The sequence below is a fragment of the Canis lupus genome, chromosome 7 (assembly GCF_003254725.2).
Source record: "Canis lupus dingo isolate Sandy chromosome 7, ASM325472v2, whole genome shotgun sequence".
In the NCBI taxonomy this organism is placed as follows: domain Eukaryota; kingdom Metazoa; phylum Chordata; class Mammalia; order Carnivora; family Canidae; genus Canis; species Canis lupus.
In genome coordinates, this window is record NC_064249.1 from 5705973 (window position 1) to 5723077 (window position 17105).

General features: G+C 49.2%; 1 protein-coding gene across 1 annotated transcript; it reads left to right on the plus strand.

Annotated features, from left to right (window-relative positions):
- The first annotated feature begins 11531 nt into the window (after positions 1 to 11531).
- On the plus strand, positions 11532 to 17040 carry IL24 (interleukin 24). The gene is made up of 6 exons (XM_025430494.3): positions 11532 to 11699; positions 12765 to 13056; positions 14428 to 14490; positions 15314 to 15472; positions 15931 to 16005; positions 16890 to 17040. Exons 2-6 carry the CDS (start codon positions 12886 to 12888, stop codon positions 16971 to 16973), a joined length of 552 nt encoding a protein of 183 aa, XP_025286279.3. The 5' UTR covers positions 11532 to 11699; positions 12765 to 12885; the 3' UTR covers positions 16974 to 17040.
- Positions 17041 to 17105: the final 65 nt, after the last annotated feature.

A 17105-nucleotide genomic window follows, 5' to 3' on the forward strand; every position in this document is an offset into this window, starting at 1 on the left:
CCCTGGCAAGCTTGGGGTTGAGATCCCAAAGGGCTGCCCCTAGGAATCATGGTATTCCATAGACTGGCCCTAACAGAGACAGAAAAATCAGCTTTGAATCATCTCAGTCTATCAAAGTCATCTGAGCAATTAAAGTAATTAAAGTAATCTGAGATAACTAATCCCCTGCTCTCCTTTCAGAAGCAAATATAAATTCACCTCATAGGAAAATGATATTCTAGGCTTGAAATGATAATTTTTCAAATACAATGCCTGGAAATGTTGGGAATAGGCAAACTCACGGGGAAAGAAAATAAACCAGTGGTTTCCAGGGACTACTGGCCGGGGAATGGGGAGTGACTGAGAATGGGTAGGAGGTTTGCTTTTTAGGGTAATGAAAATGTTCTGGAATTAGATAACAGTGCTGGTTGCACAACTCTGGGAATATATCCAAGACCATTTTTATAGAATTTTTTTTCAGATTTTATTTATTTATTAGAGAGAAAGAGAGAGCGTGCATGAGCAGGGGGAGGGGCAGAGGGAGAGGGAGAAGCAGCCCCCCCACTGAGCAGGGAGCCCAATGCAGGCTCAATCCCAGGACCCCCGGGATCATGACCCGAGCAGAAAGCAGACACTTAACTGACTGAGCCACCCAGGCGCCCTACCCGAGACCACTTTTAAAGGGTGAATTTTATGGTATGTGAATTACATCTCAATAAAGCTCTTGTTTTAAAAATAAACATGAAATAAAAACATCTTCAGATCAACAAACTTTAGCAGAAAGTACGAATAGTTATTTAAGGCATCATGATTCTAGGACAAGATGATCTGGCTTATTAGGAAATGACTTAGTTCCCATTTGCTTTCATTATAAATGTTAATCAAAAAAAGAGCCCACTCCACAAGTTCTGGTCTTGAGGTTTTTATATAATATTCTCATATGACTTCTCTTGGGGCTGAACCATTATCATTTTCAAGTAACTCTGCAGACATCCTGAGCAGATGATAGACACTGGGATTAGCCACAGTCTATTCTCCCATTTCTATAGGAGGTACTATGATAAGCCCTATTTTTATTCTTCCTAAATGAAAGAGAATATAGATAAAGGGTGACAAGCTATTTGTAGCTGTCTCAAGCAACTTTTTATTAATAAAAGGCATTAACTGTGTCATGGCAATATATAAAAATAATATTAGTAATAGTTTAACAGCAGCTAACTCTTTCCTGTGCTTACTAATGTGTCAGGCTCTCTCTTCTATGTGTTTTGCATGTACTTTCTCATTTAACCTTCACAAATACTTAGAGGTGCGTTGTTAGTCTCCCTTCGTAGAGGAGGAAACTGAAGAACAGAGGAACTAAGAATTTTTTTTAAAAGATTTTATTTATTTATTTATTTATTTATTTATTTATTTATTTATTTGACAGAGAGAAAGAGAGAGCGGGCGCACAAGCAGGGGAGTGGCAGAGGTAGGGGAGAAGCAAGCTCCCCAGTGAGCAGGGAGCCTGACATGGGGCTCAATCCCAGCTCCCTGGGCCCATGACCTGAGCCAAAGGCAGAAGCTTAACTGATTGAGCCACCCAGGCACCCCAGAACTAAGAGATTTATTTATCCAAGGCCACACAGCTAGTGCTTGGAGTCAGAATCCTGGGGTCAAGTTTAGATAGCTCCATTTTCTAGCCCTATGAGCTTAGGCAGATCACTAAACTTCTCTTGGTCTTGGCTTTCTAATCCATAAAGTGGATAAATATTTGCTCTGTCCCACAGGGTTTTCGTAAATATCAAATTGTGGAAGTTCTTCATAAGGCACAACACAATAGGCTGGCTTATTGGACTAGAGCTGAGACCTACCCCCCAACCCCCAGCACAAAGAAGTGATGAATTCCAGTCCCATGCTACCAGAAGTTGTCCCCGAACCAATCATCCCGTCAGGTGTCCTGGTTAGGTGGCCAAGAAGGACTTGCAATATCAATTGGGAAAGTTGTCTTACTGAACTCTGTAACACTTTGGGCTCAACACCCTATGTGTGTGTGGAGGGGGGGGATGAGACCCTGTGACATTTTTTGGCTGGAACAAACTGGTGCTGAGAAGCTGGTGAGGAGAATCCCATTCTCACCATCACTGAGGCAGCAGCTGGAGCTTACAATAGCGGGCTCGGCCAGCCCTGCTGGTCCAGACTGGTGCATGGACGGGGCTCTGAGACACACTCCTTTGGGAATTCTCAAAACACTCTGCAGAGTAGAACTCTATAACAGCCTGCTATGTTTACATGAGTCCATGGGACCACAGAACTTTGAGATATTTAATTTCTGATTTTTAATCACAGGCTAATGAAACATGAGCATTTAGGTTATGCTATCCCAGGTTATTTTTACTGTTATTTTAGTGTGGGAGAAAAAGGAATTCGTTCAACCAGGATCAAGCAATTAGATCCATCACATCTCCTTTCTTCTAGGACTCTCTGGCTTGGGAAAAGTCATGGTGACTTTTCCAGGCAGGAAATAGTCCACGGAGGGAAATACCCTCTCCTCATTTTCATGAGTAATACATTTTCTAAGAGGATATTTTTCGGAAGTTGAAGACAGAATGGACAATGAGCCCCACCCACTGTTGCTGGAAGCAGTAACCACTCTTCACCCGTCCTTTGACTCTGATGATTCCCTGGATTTGACCATTTATCTGTGGGGAAAGGCTGGAAATAAGGAACCACATGCAAAACATTTGGGATTTATGGGGCTCCTGAGTGGCTCAATGGGGGTCCTGGGATCGAGTCCCACATCGGGCTCCCACATCGGGCTCCTCGCAGCTTGCTTTTCCCTCTGCCTATGTTTCTGCCTCTCTATGTCTCTCATGAATGAATGAATAAAATCTTAGAAAAAAAATTTGGGTTTAAGAACCCAAGTCATTTTGCACTTCAAGCACCGTATGCAAGGCTTTTCAAGGCCACAATCTCTAATTTCTCATATTCTGGGGCAAGCTCAGACCTGCCTTTCTTTGCCAGTTTTAAAAACCAAGTAGTAAGTATGTGGGTAGAAGCATGTGTCTGTGTGTGTGTTGGCTTATCCAAAACTTTTTACTGGTGCTTCCCAGTAGAAGGGTCCTCTCCATCACTCCTGCCAGGAGCACGAGGCTCTCTCTTGCAGGGAGACTGTCAGGGTTCTTCCATCCATCTTGCATTCTGGAGCTGCTGTCCCATGGTGTGACTCCTAAATGAGCAGCCAGTTGCTGGATCCCAAAGTGGTGAGCATCATGCCAGAACCTGCTGAGTGCCTTGCTTGCATTGTGCTTCAGGAGAAAGCTGTGCTTTCCATCAAAGAATGGTTTTTGAGAATCTCTGACTTATAACGAGCTGTCTAAGTAGCATCTAAGACTAACGATTTTTCCCTAAATCAGGCTCTAAATTCATTTTCTGAGAGTTGAAAGGGTCTTTAAAAATATTTACATTCTTCTCCCCTCTAACATTAGCCAGGTTAGGCCACGTTGTGCTGCAAAAATAAGCAATATCTTCATCTCTCTCGGTGGCTTAATGCAACAAAAGTGATTTCTCATTTATTTCACACAAGACATGTTGGCAAGAGGGTCTGTCCTTCATGGATGCTCAGGGGCCCAGGCTGAAGGAGACACTTCTATCCTGTAACACTATCTTAACACAAGCAGGACGTGAGAGCATGGAGAAGTACGCACTGGCTTTTCATTCTTCCACCCGAAACGACATGTCTCTTCCACTTCAAAATAGTCACATGGCCCATCTAACTCCACTGGGGCAGGGAAGTGTGATTTTCCCACGGCGTGGGACGAGGGAAGCTGTAAATGTGAGGAGGAACTTCAGTGTCTGCCATACTTTAAAGTGGGTGTAGAGCACCTTCAGAGATTGAAAATCTTAATTCCTGTGCTGAGATTAACCCAGCAAAATGCAGCTTTCCAATCATTCTGAACACTTTCCTAGTGAGTATCTTACTACTTATTTAGTCAATAACCTATTTTTCTATGCTGAACAGCGTAAAGGAAAGATAAAGAGACAATATCTATCCCTTTGCCCTCCCGAGATCTTAATCCAGGAGGCGGGGGGGGGGGGGCGGGGGGGGCAGGAGGGAAGGGGATTCCGTTCCACAAAAAAAAGGTTCAAATTGCTGCAGTGCTCAGGGGTGATAGAAATTCTTTGCAGCTTTCAGAAATGGTTTGAAGGAAGAGAACTCGAAGAGCAGGTAAAATTTTAAATGCAAAAGTAATAGGGATTTATCAGTTATGCCAATTACACCAAATAGTTTAAAGATAAAAATAAAACTCCACTCAGCCTGTAATCTTACCCCTTCACAGTGTGTGTGTGTGCGTGTGTTGTGCACACCTATATGGATATATACATATATATGGCTATATACCTGCGCACATATGTGCAACCTTCTTTTGACAATCAAAAATATACCGTGACCATCCTTCTATGTCAAGGCGATAGGGGGTGGTTAGCGTTTGGCAGGTGGTAAGGACACCCCAGATTGTGAACAGATTGGTAGAGGCAGGAGGTGGAGAGGAGCGGCTCAGCTGGGCTGGGAGCACGTTGTGCGGAGGTGTGGGAAGAAAGAAAGCTGAGAAAATGAATGGACAAGGTCTGCACCTTTCCAGGTCAGGGAATCTCGGTCATCTTCAGTGAGCAGTGGTGAAACCAACGGTTTACTTAAATTAAAAATAACTTTTAAGAAAGATTTTATTTATGTATGTGTGAGAGAGATGGAGAGAGAGTGAGAGAGTGAGTGGGAGGGACAGGGAGAGAGAAGTCGAAGCAGACTCCATGTGAAGCACAGAGCCTGATGTGGGGCTTGATCCCATGGTGGCAAGATCACGACCTGAGCTGAAACCAAGAACCAGACACTTACCCAACTTAGCCACCCAGGTCCCCCAAATTAAAAATAACTTTTAAAGAAACTTGTGCTTATATTCAACATATAGAAGGTTGGAAAATGAAGAAAGGCTATAGAGGAGGGAAACACCCCTTCTCTTACCACGCAGAGATAATTTGGTTAACATCTTGGCCTGTGTAGTTCTTCATCATTTTCAACATATACGCCCATTCTTTTTGGCATAAAAACGGGATCATACTGCATATATCATTCTGTAACCTGCTTTTTAATTCTAAAAGGCTATAATCATTTTTAAGAATTCAAATAGAAATTATTAGTGGCCGAACAGCATGCCACTACATAGATTTTACCCATAAATAATCAATTAAGAATCACACAAAAGCAAAAATCAGTTTAATTCACTTTATCCCCCCCTCAGGTGTATTCCATTTACCCAATTTTGAAATCAACATTTGTTTAGAGAGCAAACACATTTACTGACCACCCGATAAGTAGAGGGCTCTGAGCTGGGCACTGCTGGGGTACAGAAACAGAAAAGTGATGAGTGGAAGTGAGGAAGGGAGAGTTTTCTCCCCAGAAACCAAAGATGATTTGATGGGTGAGGGGTAATACACTTGAGTTGTGCATTTAGAATTTTCTTCTAAAATTTAAATTTAAATTTAAAATGTAAAATTTAGAATTTTACATGGTCTCGTTCATTTGGGGAATATAAAAAATGGTGAAAGGGAATAAAGGGGAAAGGAGAGAAAATGGGAAATATCAGTGAGGATGACAGAACATGAGAGACCCCTAACTCTGGGAAATGAAGAAGGCTGGTGGAATGGAAGGTGGGAGGGGAGTTGGGGTGACTGGGTGACGGGCACTGAGAGAGGCACTTGATGGAATGATCACTGGGTGATATGCTATATGTTGGCAAATTGAACCCCAATAAAAATGGGGTGATAGAAATGGATTTGGTGGGGGATTGGGGTGACTGCATGATGGGCACTAGGGGGGCACTAAGGGGGGCACTTGATGGGATGAGCACTGGGTGTTATGCTACATGTTGGCAAATCAAACTCCAATAAAAAAATATAAAATGAAATAAACTTAAAAAAAAAGAATTTTCTTCTAGAGTAGCATGCATTCTGTTTCAAAGGATGAGACAAGAGTCTGTAAGACTCCTTCCACTTCCTCCCTTTCTTTTTCCCTTCCCTCCCTCCTTTCCTTCTTTCCATTAAAAAGGAAAAATCTAAAAAAATAAAAATAAAAATAAATAAAAGAAAAAGAAAAAAAATCTCCGTTAGGAAAAGCAATCTGGGATATGTGAGAGACAGAGTGACACAGGAAAACAGGCCACAATCCTGGATCCACACAGGAAACTATAACTATCATTTTTCCCAACCTGTATACTGTCCTGTACTTAAAATATTCATGTCTCTGGGACTCAAACCTAGTGCCTTGCGGGCTGTGGGAGGGTATAGGAGCCTGGCTTCTGCGGAGCAGGGGCACTTCTCAGAACTGGGTGTCTCCTGTGTTTCTGTTTCCTGTGATTGGCCAAAGGCTTTGCTTAGAAAATGAGGACCCTGGCTCTTCCCGTGCCTCCATTCCTGCCTGCAGCTCTGAGGGATCAGCAGCACCCTAGGTCTCTTTTTAGGCTCCTAACTTGTATTTAAATTGCTGTTCTCCACTGGTTTCCATGAATCATTAAGCAAAAGAGCAATCAGTGATGGTCCCTCTTCTAGCAGCTTCCAGATCCTTCTTTTTCTTGGTCCCCTTCAGTAGTTGGATGGCCATGGAATTTGTGAGGGTCACAGTGGTCTCGGGCAGGTGCCCTCCTTTCGTTTTTGCTGATAAACTCCAGCTCAGGCTTCAAGCCTCAGATCAAACATCACCTCAACCGCAAAGCCTCTTTACCCCTTCCAGCCCTGTCCCAAGACCAGGGGCGCTTCTGTCCAACTTCCATGTCCCCATGAGCCACCTAACCTTCTGTTAAGGGCACCTTGCAAGACATAGTGTGACAATTTATCTGTTTGCAAGTGTATCTCCACTTTACTGATGCACTGGAACCCAGAGGACTGCATCTCAGTTGGTTTCTTCACAGCTTTATTGAGACATAGTTTACACACCATAGAGTTCTCCGGCTTAAAGCGTCCAATTTAATAGCTTTTAGTATGTTCAAAGAGTGCATCACCATAATCTAATTTTAGAATATTTTCTTAAGCCTCCAAAAGAAACCTTAAACTCATTAGCAGTCACACCCAAACCTCCTTACCCACCCAGATCCTGACTCCAAGCCCTAGGCAACCACAACTCTATCTTCTGTCTGTATAGGTTTGTCTTTTCTGGACATTTTTACAGAAATGTAAAATACAGTAACTCTTTTTTTTTTTTTTTTTTTTGGATAGGCTCTTCTGGCACTCAGTAGTGCTTAGGAAATATTTGTTCAGTAAATGAATGCTCATTTGCATGATCGAGAAGTGGCACAGAAAGGGTGGTACAGGGCAACGAGTACTCGACTCAAAGCCAGAGGACCTGCCCTCCAGTTCTGGTTCTATTATCGATTTATGTACCCGAGAGAAAAATCACTGGACTCTTCTGACTCTCAGCTTTCTAATCTGCAAAGAAATAATATCTGTCCTCCTTATCCCAAAAGGTCATGGTGCCTATCAAAGGGGAACGTTTCCTTGGAAGTGTTTTGTATTATCTAAGCATGCTGTACGGATGTAAAAAGAATTTGTTTGTTTTTACTTTCATCTTTTGAAACGGCTGGAACAAGAAACCATTTACTACACCAAGGTAGAATGGCCGAGGGCCAGCCCCAGGGGCCAACCAGTAGATACAAGCACGTGTCATCTCTGCTCCTGGGAATGGTGTGCAGGGAAGACAGGGAAAAGGCTGACAAAAGGCCCCGGTAACCCACATCTATTACCGCATAAGTTTCCTAGCCAAATAGGGAGATAAAATCATTTTTAGAGAGAAGATTAAATTTGCTGGAAGAAAAATGATGATGTAACTTTCTTTTATCTCTTGGCTATCAGGAAATCCTAGTTAATGAGCTTATTGCTTCTCTCCTGCAGGGCATTTCCATCCATCAGAAAGAGGAGGTATTCAGTTCTAAGAGTGAGCCCTTTACTGCTTCACCTGAGAGTGGAGATGGGACCCTTCTCCATCCTGATTCAGGCCCCTTCTCTCCCTGTAGGTTTAGGGGAATTTATAGGAGATATGGGAGTAGGAGTAGATTTATTTCTCAAACGTAAAACTGAAATTCTGTAGAGAGTTATACATGACAGGTGGTATGGGATGGAAAGCATAAACCCCCTAAATCTAATAAAGAATATTTTTTTGGGGGGGGGAGTGGCCTTGTAAATCAAAGTTTATTCTCAGGGGAGCTTTTGTCCCGCCCCATATTTTTGTAAAGGAAATCCCCCAAGTTCCAGAAAGCATGGAGTTTAGAGATATTAGAAGAACCTCTGGTCTTAGTCTGGTCTAGGATGGAGTTTGGGTAGAAATATGTGCATACAGACCGAAGGACCAGCCCCGTTTTCTCTGCCCTTGAAGTCAGAGACTTGGAGCTTCCCCATGGGTGAGCCAGTGGGGTGGGCCAGCCCTTGCCCATCTCCTCGCTGCCAGGAGCATTTGGGCTCTGCCTTCCAAGTTGCCATGTTGCTTTTCCCACTCCTGCCCATGTTATCTGTCCACTGCCCCTGCCCCAGTAAGGGCTCCCTTCTTGTCCTACTTTGGTGCTATTCTAGCTCTTTCCCCCACAGCCACTACTTGCCTCTAGCTCAGGGCTTCTTAGCCTCAGCACTGTTGGCATTTAGGGGTCACCTCCTTTTTTTGTGATGAGGGGCTGTCCTGCGTGCTGTAGGATGTTCAGCAACAGCCCTGACCCATTCTATGCCACGTCTATAGCACCTCCACCTCCCACACCGCCCAGTGAGGACGACCCAAAGTGTCTCCAGACATTGTCGCATGTCCCCTAGGGATAGAACTGCCCCATGGAGAATCACTGTTCCGGTCCTTCCGCTTACCCTTGAAGCCCTAATTTGTTATGCATTTACCACGTCAAAGACCCTGGGTTGTGTCCCGTGTGTTTTCTCAAACTTTACTATACTTCAGAATCCCCTTGGAGTTTCTTAAAATGCACGTGCTGGCTCAGCAGTTTTGGGGGAAGGGTTTGAGAGTCTGCATTTCCAATGAGCTCCCAGATATTGCTGTTGCCCCGGTCCACGGACCACACTTGGAGTAACAGGCCCTACATCATTGCGTCTCGTGACCCTATGAGACTTGACTCTATAGATAAGGAGGCTAAGATGCAGACAGCTCAAAGGCAGCTCAGTCACGTCTTGAACCTGAGTCTGCCTGGGGGCCAGCCTGGTGCTTATATCCCGCAATCTCAGTTGTTGCTGGGCCGAGTCCTTGAGTTCTCCCTCGCCCTCTCTTCCAGGGAATTGTGCTATGTTGAGCTCAGGCACATGTTTGCCTGGAATATCTGACTTGTATTATCTTTCCCTTAGACAGAAGGAGCTACAGGTGACCCCGGGGGGATGTCCTGGAACCTCTTGAGCTCTAGCATGACCTCATGCCTCTGTTCTAGCCTGCCCTGCTAACAGCTCATCCCTCTGCCCTCCTGCCTATCAGTAGGCAGCTGTCTAGCACCGCAGCTGCCCTGGGGCTCACTTTCCCTCTCAGCTTCCTGCCTCAGCTGTCTCTCCAGTCGTCTCCGTCCCTCCTCCCCATCCCCCCCCTTGCTGCCACATTCTTAGCCCATGTTCTTTTTGTCTCATGAATGCCCTCTGGGCATCTTCTTCCCGTAGTACTTGGGGATTTTTAGTAATGCCCTGGATCCCCAAGGGGGAGGAAAGGGTGTGGTGTGGGCCCCTGCCATGGACTGGAGGGCAACACGTAGGTTCTGCAGGAGCGAAGGACTCCAGCTGGGCCCTCATGCAGGCCGAGGCAGCAGGGCCAGGTGCTGGCCAGGGGACTGTGGCGAGCAGTTTGTCTGCCTAAGGGAACGAATGCCAGTGAATGAATGAGTGATGAAGGGCAGTGGTGCTGGTGCCCCAGAGGATGAGAAGGGCCTGCCAGCCGGAGAGATGGGGAAGGGCCGAGTCCTTCCAGGGTCCCCTGGTCTTCCTTCTCCCACCCCTCACATCACAGTCTACCTGAACCCAGATGTTTGTGCAGGAGGGTAATTCGGAGCGGGGCTCAGCAGCCCCTCTCTGTAAAGGGCAGAGGGTAAATATTTTGGGCTTTGTGGGCCAGAGGGTCTCTGCCATGAGTACTGGTCTCTGTCATCGTAGCACAAGAACGCCCATACACAATATTAAACAGGCTGGGTGTGGCTGTGCCCCGGAGAAACTGTATTCATGGACACTGACATTTAAATTTCATGTACTTTTCGGTTTCTGATTTTTTTTTTTGTCATTAGCAAATATAAAAACCATCCTCAGGTCACAGGGTAAGCCATCCTTAGCCTTTTCTTGGCCCACAGCTTGTCAATCTCTGATTCAGGGTCCAGCGTTTCCCACAATGTGTCCCAGGGACATGGTCATACTCATGGGAAATGCTGCATTAACAAAGTCACATAAAGCCATGTCCCCACCCCCCTGGCCCTCGGGGGACTTCTCAGTCTTCATCATTCCTGGGAGCATTACGTGTTTCCAAGTGGGGTGCTGGCACATGCCAGCCTTCTGGAATCTCCTACCTACGAAATCGCTCGTCCCTCAGCCCACGTGCTGTGCGACCTGCTTTGGGAGCACTGCTTGGGCCTACCCTCCATGCTGTAGGCGGCCCGAAGCCCGAGCGCCTGGCCGGCTGCACACATGCTGGGGTTTGTCCGCCGCACTGGCTCCTGACAGGCCGCATCCCTCGGGAATCCCCCGCCGAGCAGCAAGGCCGAGGCTAGGCCTCCAGGCCCCGGGGCCCTTCTGCCTTCCCGGCCTGGCCATGCACACACTGCCTCATTCTCCCTGCACTGGAGACACGGCCATTGGTGGCTGTGTGCGAGGGGACACGCCACCATTCCTGGCCCCGAACCATCACAGAAGTGTGTGTGGGCAGCCTCGGTGTCCAGGTCACTGTCCCAGCACCAGTAGGGCATAATCATTGAGTGATTTTGCAATAAGGAGACCGGGGTATGGGGCAGCCCCGGTGGCCCAGTGGTTTGGCATCACCTTCAGTCCGGGGTGTGATCCTGGAGACCTGGGATCGAGTCCCACGTCTGGCTCCCTGCGCCTGCTTCTCCCTCTCCCTCTGCCTGTGTCTCTGCCTCTCTCTCTCTGTCTCTCTCTCTGTCATGAATAAATAAATAAAATTTTAAAAATATATATTATGAAAATAAAAAAAGGAGGCCAGGATACTCCACACAGCAGTGATGCGCTTGCACGTGTGTAGAGTTCCCAAAGCACTCCAACGATGCGCTTTCCCATCTGCTCCTCGCACCTGCCCTGGGGCGGGGTGGGGGGGGCAGGTCGTCTGTTGGTCTGTTTGAGTTTCATAGGTGCAAAGCCCGAGGCTCAGGGCAGCCGGGGCACTTGCTCCCGGTCACAGCCAGCGCTCAGCCCAAGGCCTCAGCTCACCTCAGTGAACGGTGAGTAGGCAGTGAAGTAATGCTGTGGGAAAGCATGACCAATTTCCCTTTCTCCACCTCCCCCTCCCTCTGCCCCTCCCCCAGCCCCCATATATATGATCCCCACAAAGCCTGGCCCGCCTGCACACCTTGAACTTTTGCAACAGTGCCGGGAGAACCTTCCGCCCACGGGGACTCCCCTGGGCAGCAAACCTTGGGGGGCGCCTGTCCAACTTGGCCCCCCCCGCCCCTGTACCAGGAACCAGCCACCCCTGAACAGAGCGCCCTCAAGCATCACTGCTGGGGCCTGAGGTGAGTGATGGGCGATTCAGGGGTGCTTCGCTCTGGAGCACTGGGCCACCGCGTCCTCAGGCCCGGGAGCCTGGGGGATGGATGAGGAGCTGGGCTCTCCGCTTGGACACCAAGAAGGATCTGGGCTGCACGGCAGGAAGGCCGATAGAGGACCTCGGGCGCTCGTCCTGGGCCCCTCTGGGCCACGGGGTGGCGGTCACTCTAGAGACAGTCTCCTTCCCAGCCTAAGGCTGCAACGGGTGGCTACAGGTGTGAGACCGGTGCCCAGAGAGACAGAGGTTCTTAAGTGTCTGCAGAAGGAAGTAAGGAAGAAGGGGAGGGAGAGAGACAACGGAGAGGAAAGAAGGGAGGAAGAAAAGCAAAGGGCAAAGAAAGAAGGGAGAAGAAACTGTCTGCCCGCGGGTATGACAAATAGATGATGGGTTCCCGTCCCCCGGCTTGGGGCTCCTCAGTCATCCCACTGGTGCTTTAGTGGGAGGTTTTGAAGCTGATTCACCTGGAAACCTGATCCCTCCCTCTTGTACGCTTACCTGGAAAGGGGTGAGTCGGTCAGCTGTGGAGGCACAGTGAGCCTGCGACCCTAACCTACTGTCTGGGCCCCTCCCTGGGGGCCAGGATTAATCCCTGGGCTCCCCGGAGATGAGGAGTCAGGAGGGTCCTCTCCCGGGGCAGGAGCAAAGACCTGCCCGAGTGAGCGAGTGATGCCTGGGGACCTCAGGGTAGGGCTCAGACTAGCAAACGCCTAGTGAGGGTCCCTAACCTCCGGAGTGTAGAGGCTGTTCTACACATGCTCTTTTACACTTCAGCCTCCGCCCCATGTCTTCACTCTTCTTGCTTACACTCCAGTTGGTGGCCGGAGAGAGCTGTCATGGAGCAAGCAAGGGGGTGTTGGGCAGGCCTGGTGGGGAAGGGCAGAGAGAGAGCGAGAGCCGCGGGTGTGGGATGGAGGGGCAGACAGCCATGCGCCCCCCAGCCCCCCCCCCCCCAGCAAGGCCACCCGTCAGCAATATTCCACCACTGGGAACCTACTCCGGTCTCAGCCTTTTTGCACCTGTGTCCCCGAAGGTGGCCGAGGAGAGCGGAGGAGCGTGATCCTGGACATGCCCCTGCAGGAGCAGAGGACCTACCTCAGTGGGATGCCTCCCTTTCTTGCAGCAGGGTCGTCCCGGACATTCCTTGGCGGCAGATGGGCTCTCCGGGGCGGACAACTGCCCTCCTCGGCCTGAGTCTGATCCTGCTTCTCCGGAGCCAGGGGCCGGGGGTCCAGGGCCAGGAGTTCAGGTTCGGACCCTGCCGAGTGCAGGGAGTAGCTCTCCAGGAACTGCGGGAGGCCTTCTGGACCGTGAAGGACACTGTGGTGAGTGACGTTCTGCCCAGAGTGTCGTTCTGGGCTCGGCTGTGGGGGTTCCCGTGGGTGCGGGATAGTATTGTATGATGATAGAGCCCTTCGCCCCTTGCTCATTATGTTCCTATATGATAACTTTATAAAGTCCGAGGCATCACAAGGACCCATTCCCTCTTGCACATGAGGCTCAGCAGGATGTGGTCAATCTCTAGGGAAATAAATTAGCCCGAGGGGAATACAGAGGGGGCCTGATTCCCCAGGGCTTCATCTACATCCCAGAGGGGACATGGGGCTCCACCAACTGCAAGTCGTGGGAACTGCTTTAAGACCCGCTGGGGTTTTCAGCACCGGCTTGGCCAGGCTCCTGCTCAGCTGCTCTCACCTGCCAAGGCGTCGGCTAATGGTAAAAAGAATGGCTGAGGCTCAGGTGGCGGAATGTGACTGTGAATCTCTCCGGGTCCTGAAAGTGGTGACCCAGTACTCCCACTGGCAAGCGCACTCCTTCAACAAGGACTCAGATTTGGGGCAGAAGAGGGAGTGCGGGATCCCTGGGTGGCGCAGCGGTTTGGCGCCTGCCTTTGGCCCAGGGCGCGATCCTGGAGACCCGGGATCGAATCCCATGTCGGGCTCCCGGTGCATGGAGCCTGCTTCTCCCTCTGCCTGTGTCTCTGCCTCATTCTCTCTCTCTCTGTGACTATCACAAATAAATAAAAATTAAAAAAAAAAAAAAAAGGACACAGTGTCCTTTATTTAAAAAAAAAAAAAAAAAGAAAGAGGGAGTGCGGTGAGGTAGCCTGGAGGAGGGGAGAGCGCTGGACTGGGGACAGGACAGCCGGTGCGACCTTGACCTTGAAACCAGGCACAGTACCTGCCCCCCATCACCTTCCTTGGTGACACGTTGTGGGGGGGCGAGGACGAGCTTGAAAGCTCCCTTCTCACCAGGATGCTTTGATTATAATCTGAGAATTGGAGGATGTGGCTGGTTGCAGAGGAAGCTCCAAGGGCAAGAGGCAGCTGAGAGGTGCAGCCCCCACCCCAAGCCAACCCCCACGGAATATGAAGGCAGAACATTGCCCCCGTTTGTTCTTAAACCCAAGAGGCTTGCCCCCTCCTGACCAGGGGAACCAAACAGGTCCCCGACCAAGGCTCTGAGAGCTCCTGGGATTCCATCTGCCCCCGAGGGTTAAGGGGAGTGATTTCTGGCTGGAAAGCGGAGCCCTCACCCCACAGGCTATCTCCGCTCAGCCTTTCCTGGGTCCTCCCTTGGTTCCTCTGGCATCTGAGATCTCAGACTGCATGGATCTGGGGGTCAGCGTGTGTTTGCAAGGTGGGTCTCTGTGCTGCCCCTCAAGCTGGACACATCTTTGCTCTCTGTCCCCAAAGCAAGCTAAGGATAACATCACCAGTGTCCGGCTGCTACGGAAGGAGGTTCTGCAGGATGTCTCGGTAATCAGACGTCGGGGAAGGACGATGCCTCTCTCTGGTGGCCTGTCTTCTACGGGTGGTCTAGGGGAGGTTGACAGAGACCACTTCTGCCCAGGCCGAGGTCTGGGTCGTCACCCCAGTGCCTGGGCTACGTGGCATGGAAGGTGGTGGGGATTAGGGCTCATAAGCATCTTTTTCTCCATTTATCCAGACTTGCCAGGATTCCACATCTGCTTAGGTCTCTTTGGTTGGTTCCCATCCTTCTTCCTCACCCGTTGTGCCTTCCCCTCACCCAGCTAGGCAGTCAGCGAGCATATGCACCGAGCCTTGATCCCTGCAAGGCACTGAGGTTCACCGGTGCTCACCGGGGCTCGAGTACAATCACTATGTTCCAGGGTGTTAGTTTGCATTTCTCATTTCTATTTCCAGTTCTTTCCCTAGACTCTCAGCTCTGAGCCACCAAGTGTCGGGTACTTTTCAGGCTCCATCACCACCACCCGCCAACCCCAATAGCTATCAGAGAGGCCATGTGGTGTAGGGAAAGAAGACTAAGCAGATGGGGAGTCAGGACTCCTGGGGCCTAGGTCTGCATCTGCCACTGGCTGGCTGTGCGTCCCTCCTCCCTGGGTCAGTGGTTCCTCTCATAAACCACAGGTGCCCCTCTGCTTGCCCCCCCCACCCCCCACCATGATCAAATGCTCCCTTCGGATCAAATGCTGCTCAACATCTCCTGGGAGATCTCTTTCTCTATGTGCTTATTTCGCCTCGTGGGGCATGTGGGCTGTCCATCTGGGGCCAGGGTGGGCACAGGGCTCGACTCCGCAGTAACCCAGACCCTCCCCAGGATGCCGAGAGCTGTTACCTCATCCGTGCCCTGCTGAAGTTCTACTTGAACACCGTTTTCAAAAACTACCTGGATGAGGCAGCTGACGTCAGGATCCGGAGGTCATTCTCTACTCTGGCCAACAACTTTTTTGTCATCGCATCAAAACTACAACCCAGCGTGAGTAGAACAATGCTGCTACCGGGGAGCCCACGGGAAGCGGTGTGTTTTGGGGAGACGCCCTCTCCCTCCCCTTATCCAGTCCTGGTTTTTATTCCATGAAGGGGATTCAGTGCTGTCATGGGAAAGAGCACAGGCTCTGGACGCTAGCAGCTCTGGATTCAAGGTCAGGCCTGCATCTAACCAGCTGGATAATGCCTCGCAAGACAGTCAACCTCTCTGAACTTCAGTTTTTTTTACCTATAAAATGTAGATAATCATCCATACGTGGCAAGATTACTGTGAAAATTAAAGAAGTCAGCCCCCACCACCGGTGGGGGTTCAGCAGCGGTTCCCTTGAGAATGTGGGATTCAGAGCTGGCCCTGGGAAGCCCTCTGGCATCACTGGGGGGGGTGGGCGGGGGGCGCTTGCCTCTGCTGCTACCCAACCTTTGGCACAATTTTTTTCTATTATCCAGCAGGAAGATGAGATGTTTTCTATCAGCGAGAGTGCACGCAGGCGATTTCTGCTGTTTCAGAGGGCATTTAAACAGGTAATCAAGGCCAGGATTGGAGAGCTTGCCTCTCCACCAGTAGATTAGCCTGAACCACCACATGAGGGTGCCATCACACGAGGGTGCCTGCAGAATTCACGGCAGGTCACTCCAGCAGGCATGCCCAAGAGCCACCTAATTTTGCACAAGCACAGGTATATTTGCATTAATTATCATACACTTTGCACAAGCTCCACAAACAACTTGGTCCATTTTTGTGCCAGTTTTCACATTAAAATGCTTCTATATTTCCCTGCAAGATGATTTCATTATTAAGGACTTTCCCTGTGAAAGTTTTACAAATACTTGAGCTGGGCAGCTGGAGTCTGAAGTAGGCCCCCGGCCCCAAACATGTACTACATAACTGCAGAATTTTCCATTATGCTCATATGGTCCAGTTTGTGAGGAAAAAAAAAAAAAAAGCATGGGAAAATACATTACTGTTTCCCCAAAGAAAGCCAACAAAGAAAACCCAAACTTCATCCCCAGACTCCCCCAACAAAAATATATACGATTTTGATCAGATATATCAGTCTAAAAATAAATGGTAAAGAGTAATCATATTTAGAGGAAGGGGGCCAACTGGACCTCAGTCTCATCATCTGCATAGTAGACTCAGGAGTTGGCCAAATCCAACCTGCACTGGGATTTTATAGTTCTTGTTATCGGGAACTCCAGATGCTTTTCCCTTGCTCCTTACCCACTGCTACTCACTGGTCCATTGGTCCTCAGTGCTTCCCCCCACCTCTGTGAAGGAACCAGGGTAGGTGGGTGAGCTCCTCAGAGGCCATCCCAGAGGTGAGCCAGCTCCAGGAGTGGTGGGTGGGAAGGAAACCTATTCTTGTGGCTAATATGGTAGATCGTCAGCTCTCCTTTCTCTTTAGTTGGACATACAAGCAGCCCAGACCAAAGCCTTTGGAGAAGTCGACATTCTCTTGACCTGGATGGAGAAATTCTACGAGTTCTGAATGCCAAGACCAGGATACCCTCCTAGATCTCCACGTCATTTCCAACGTGCCGTATCCCTTCTTGTGATGTTCTATGGGCACTGCACACCCTTGATGATGGATTTCATTCTTGGCTAGGCTTGTCCTCAAAGA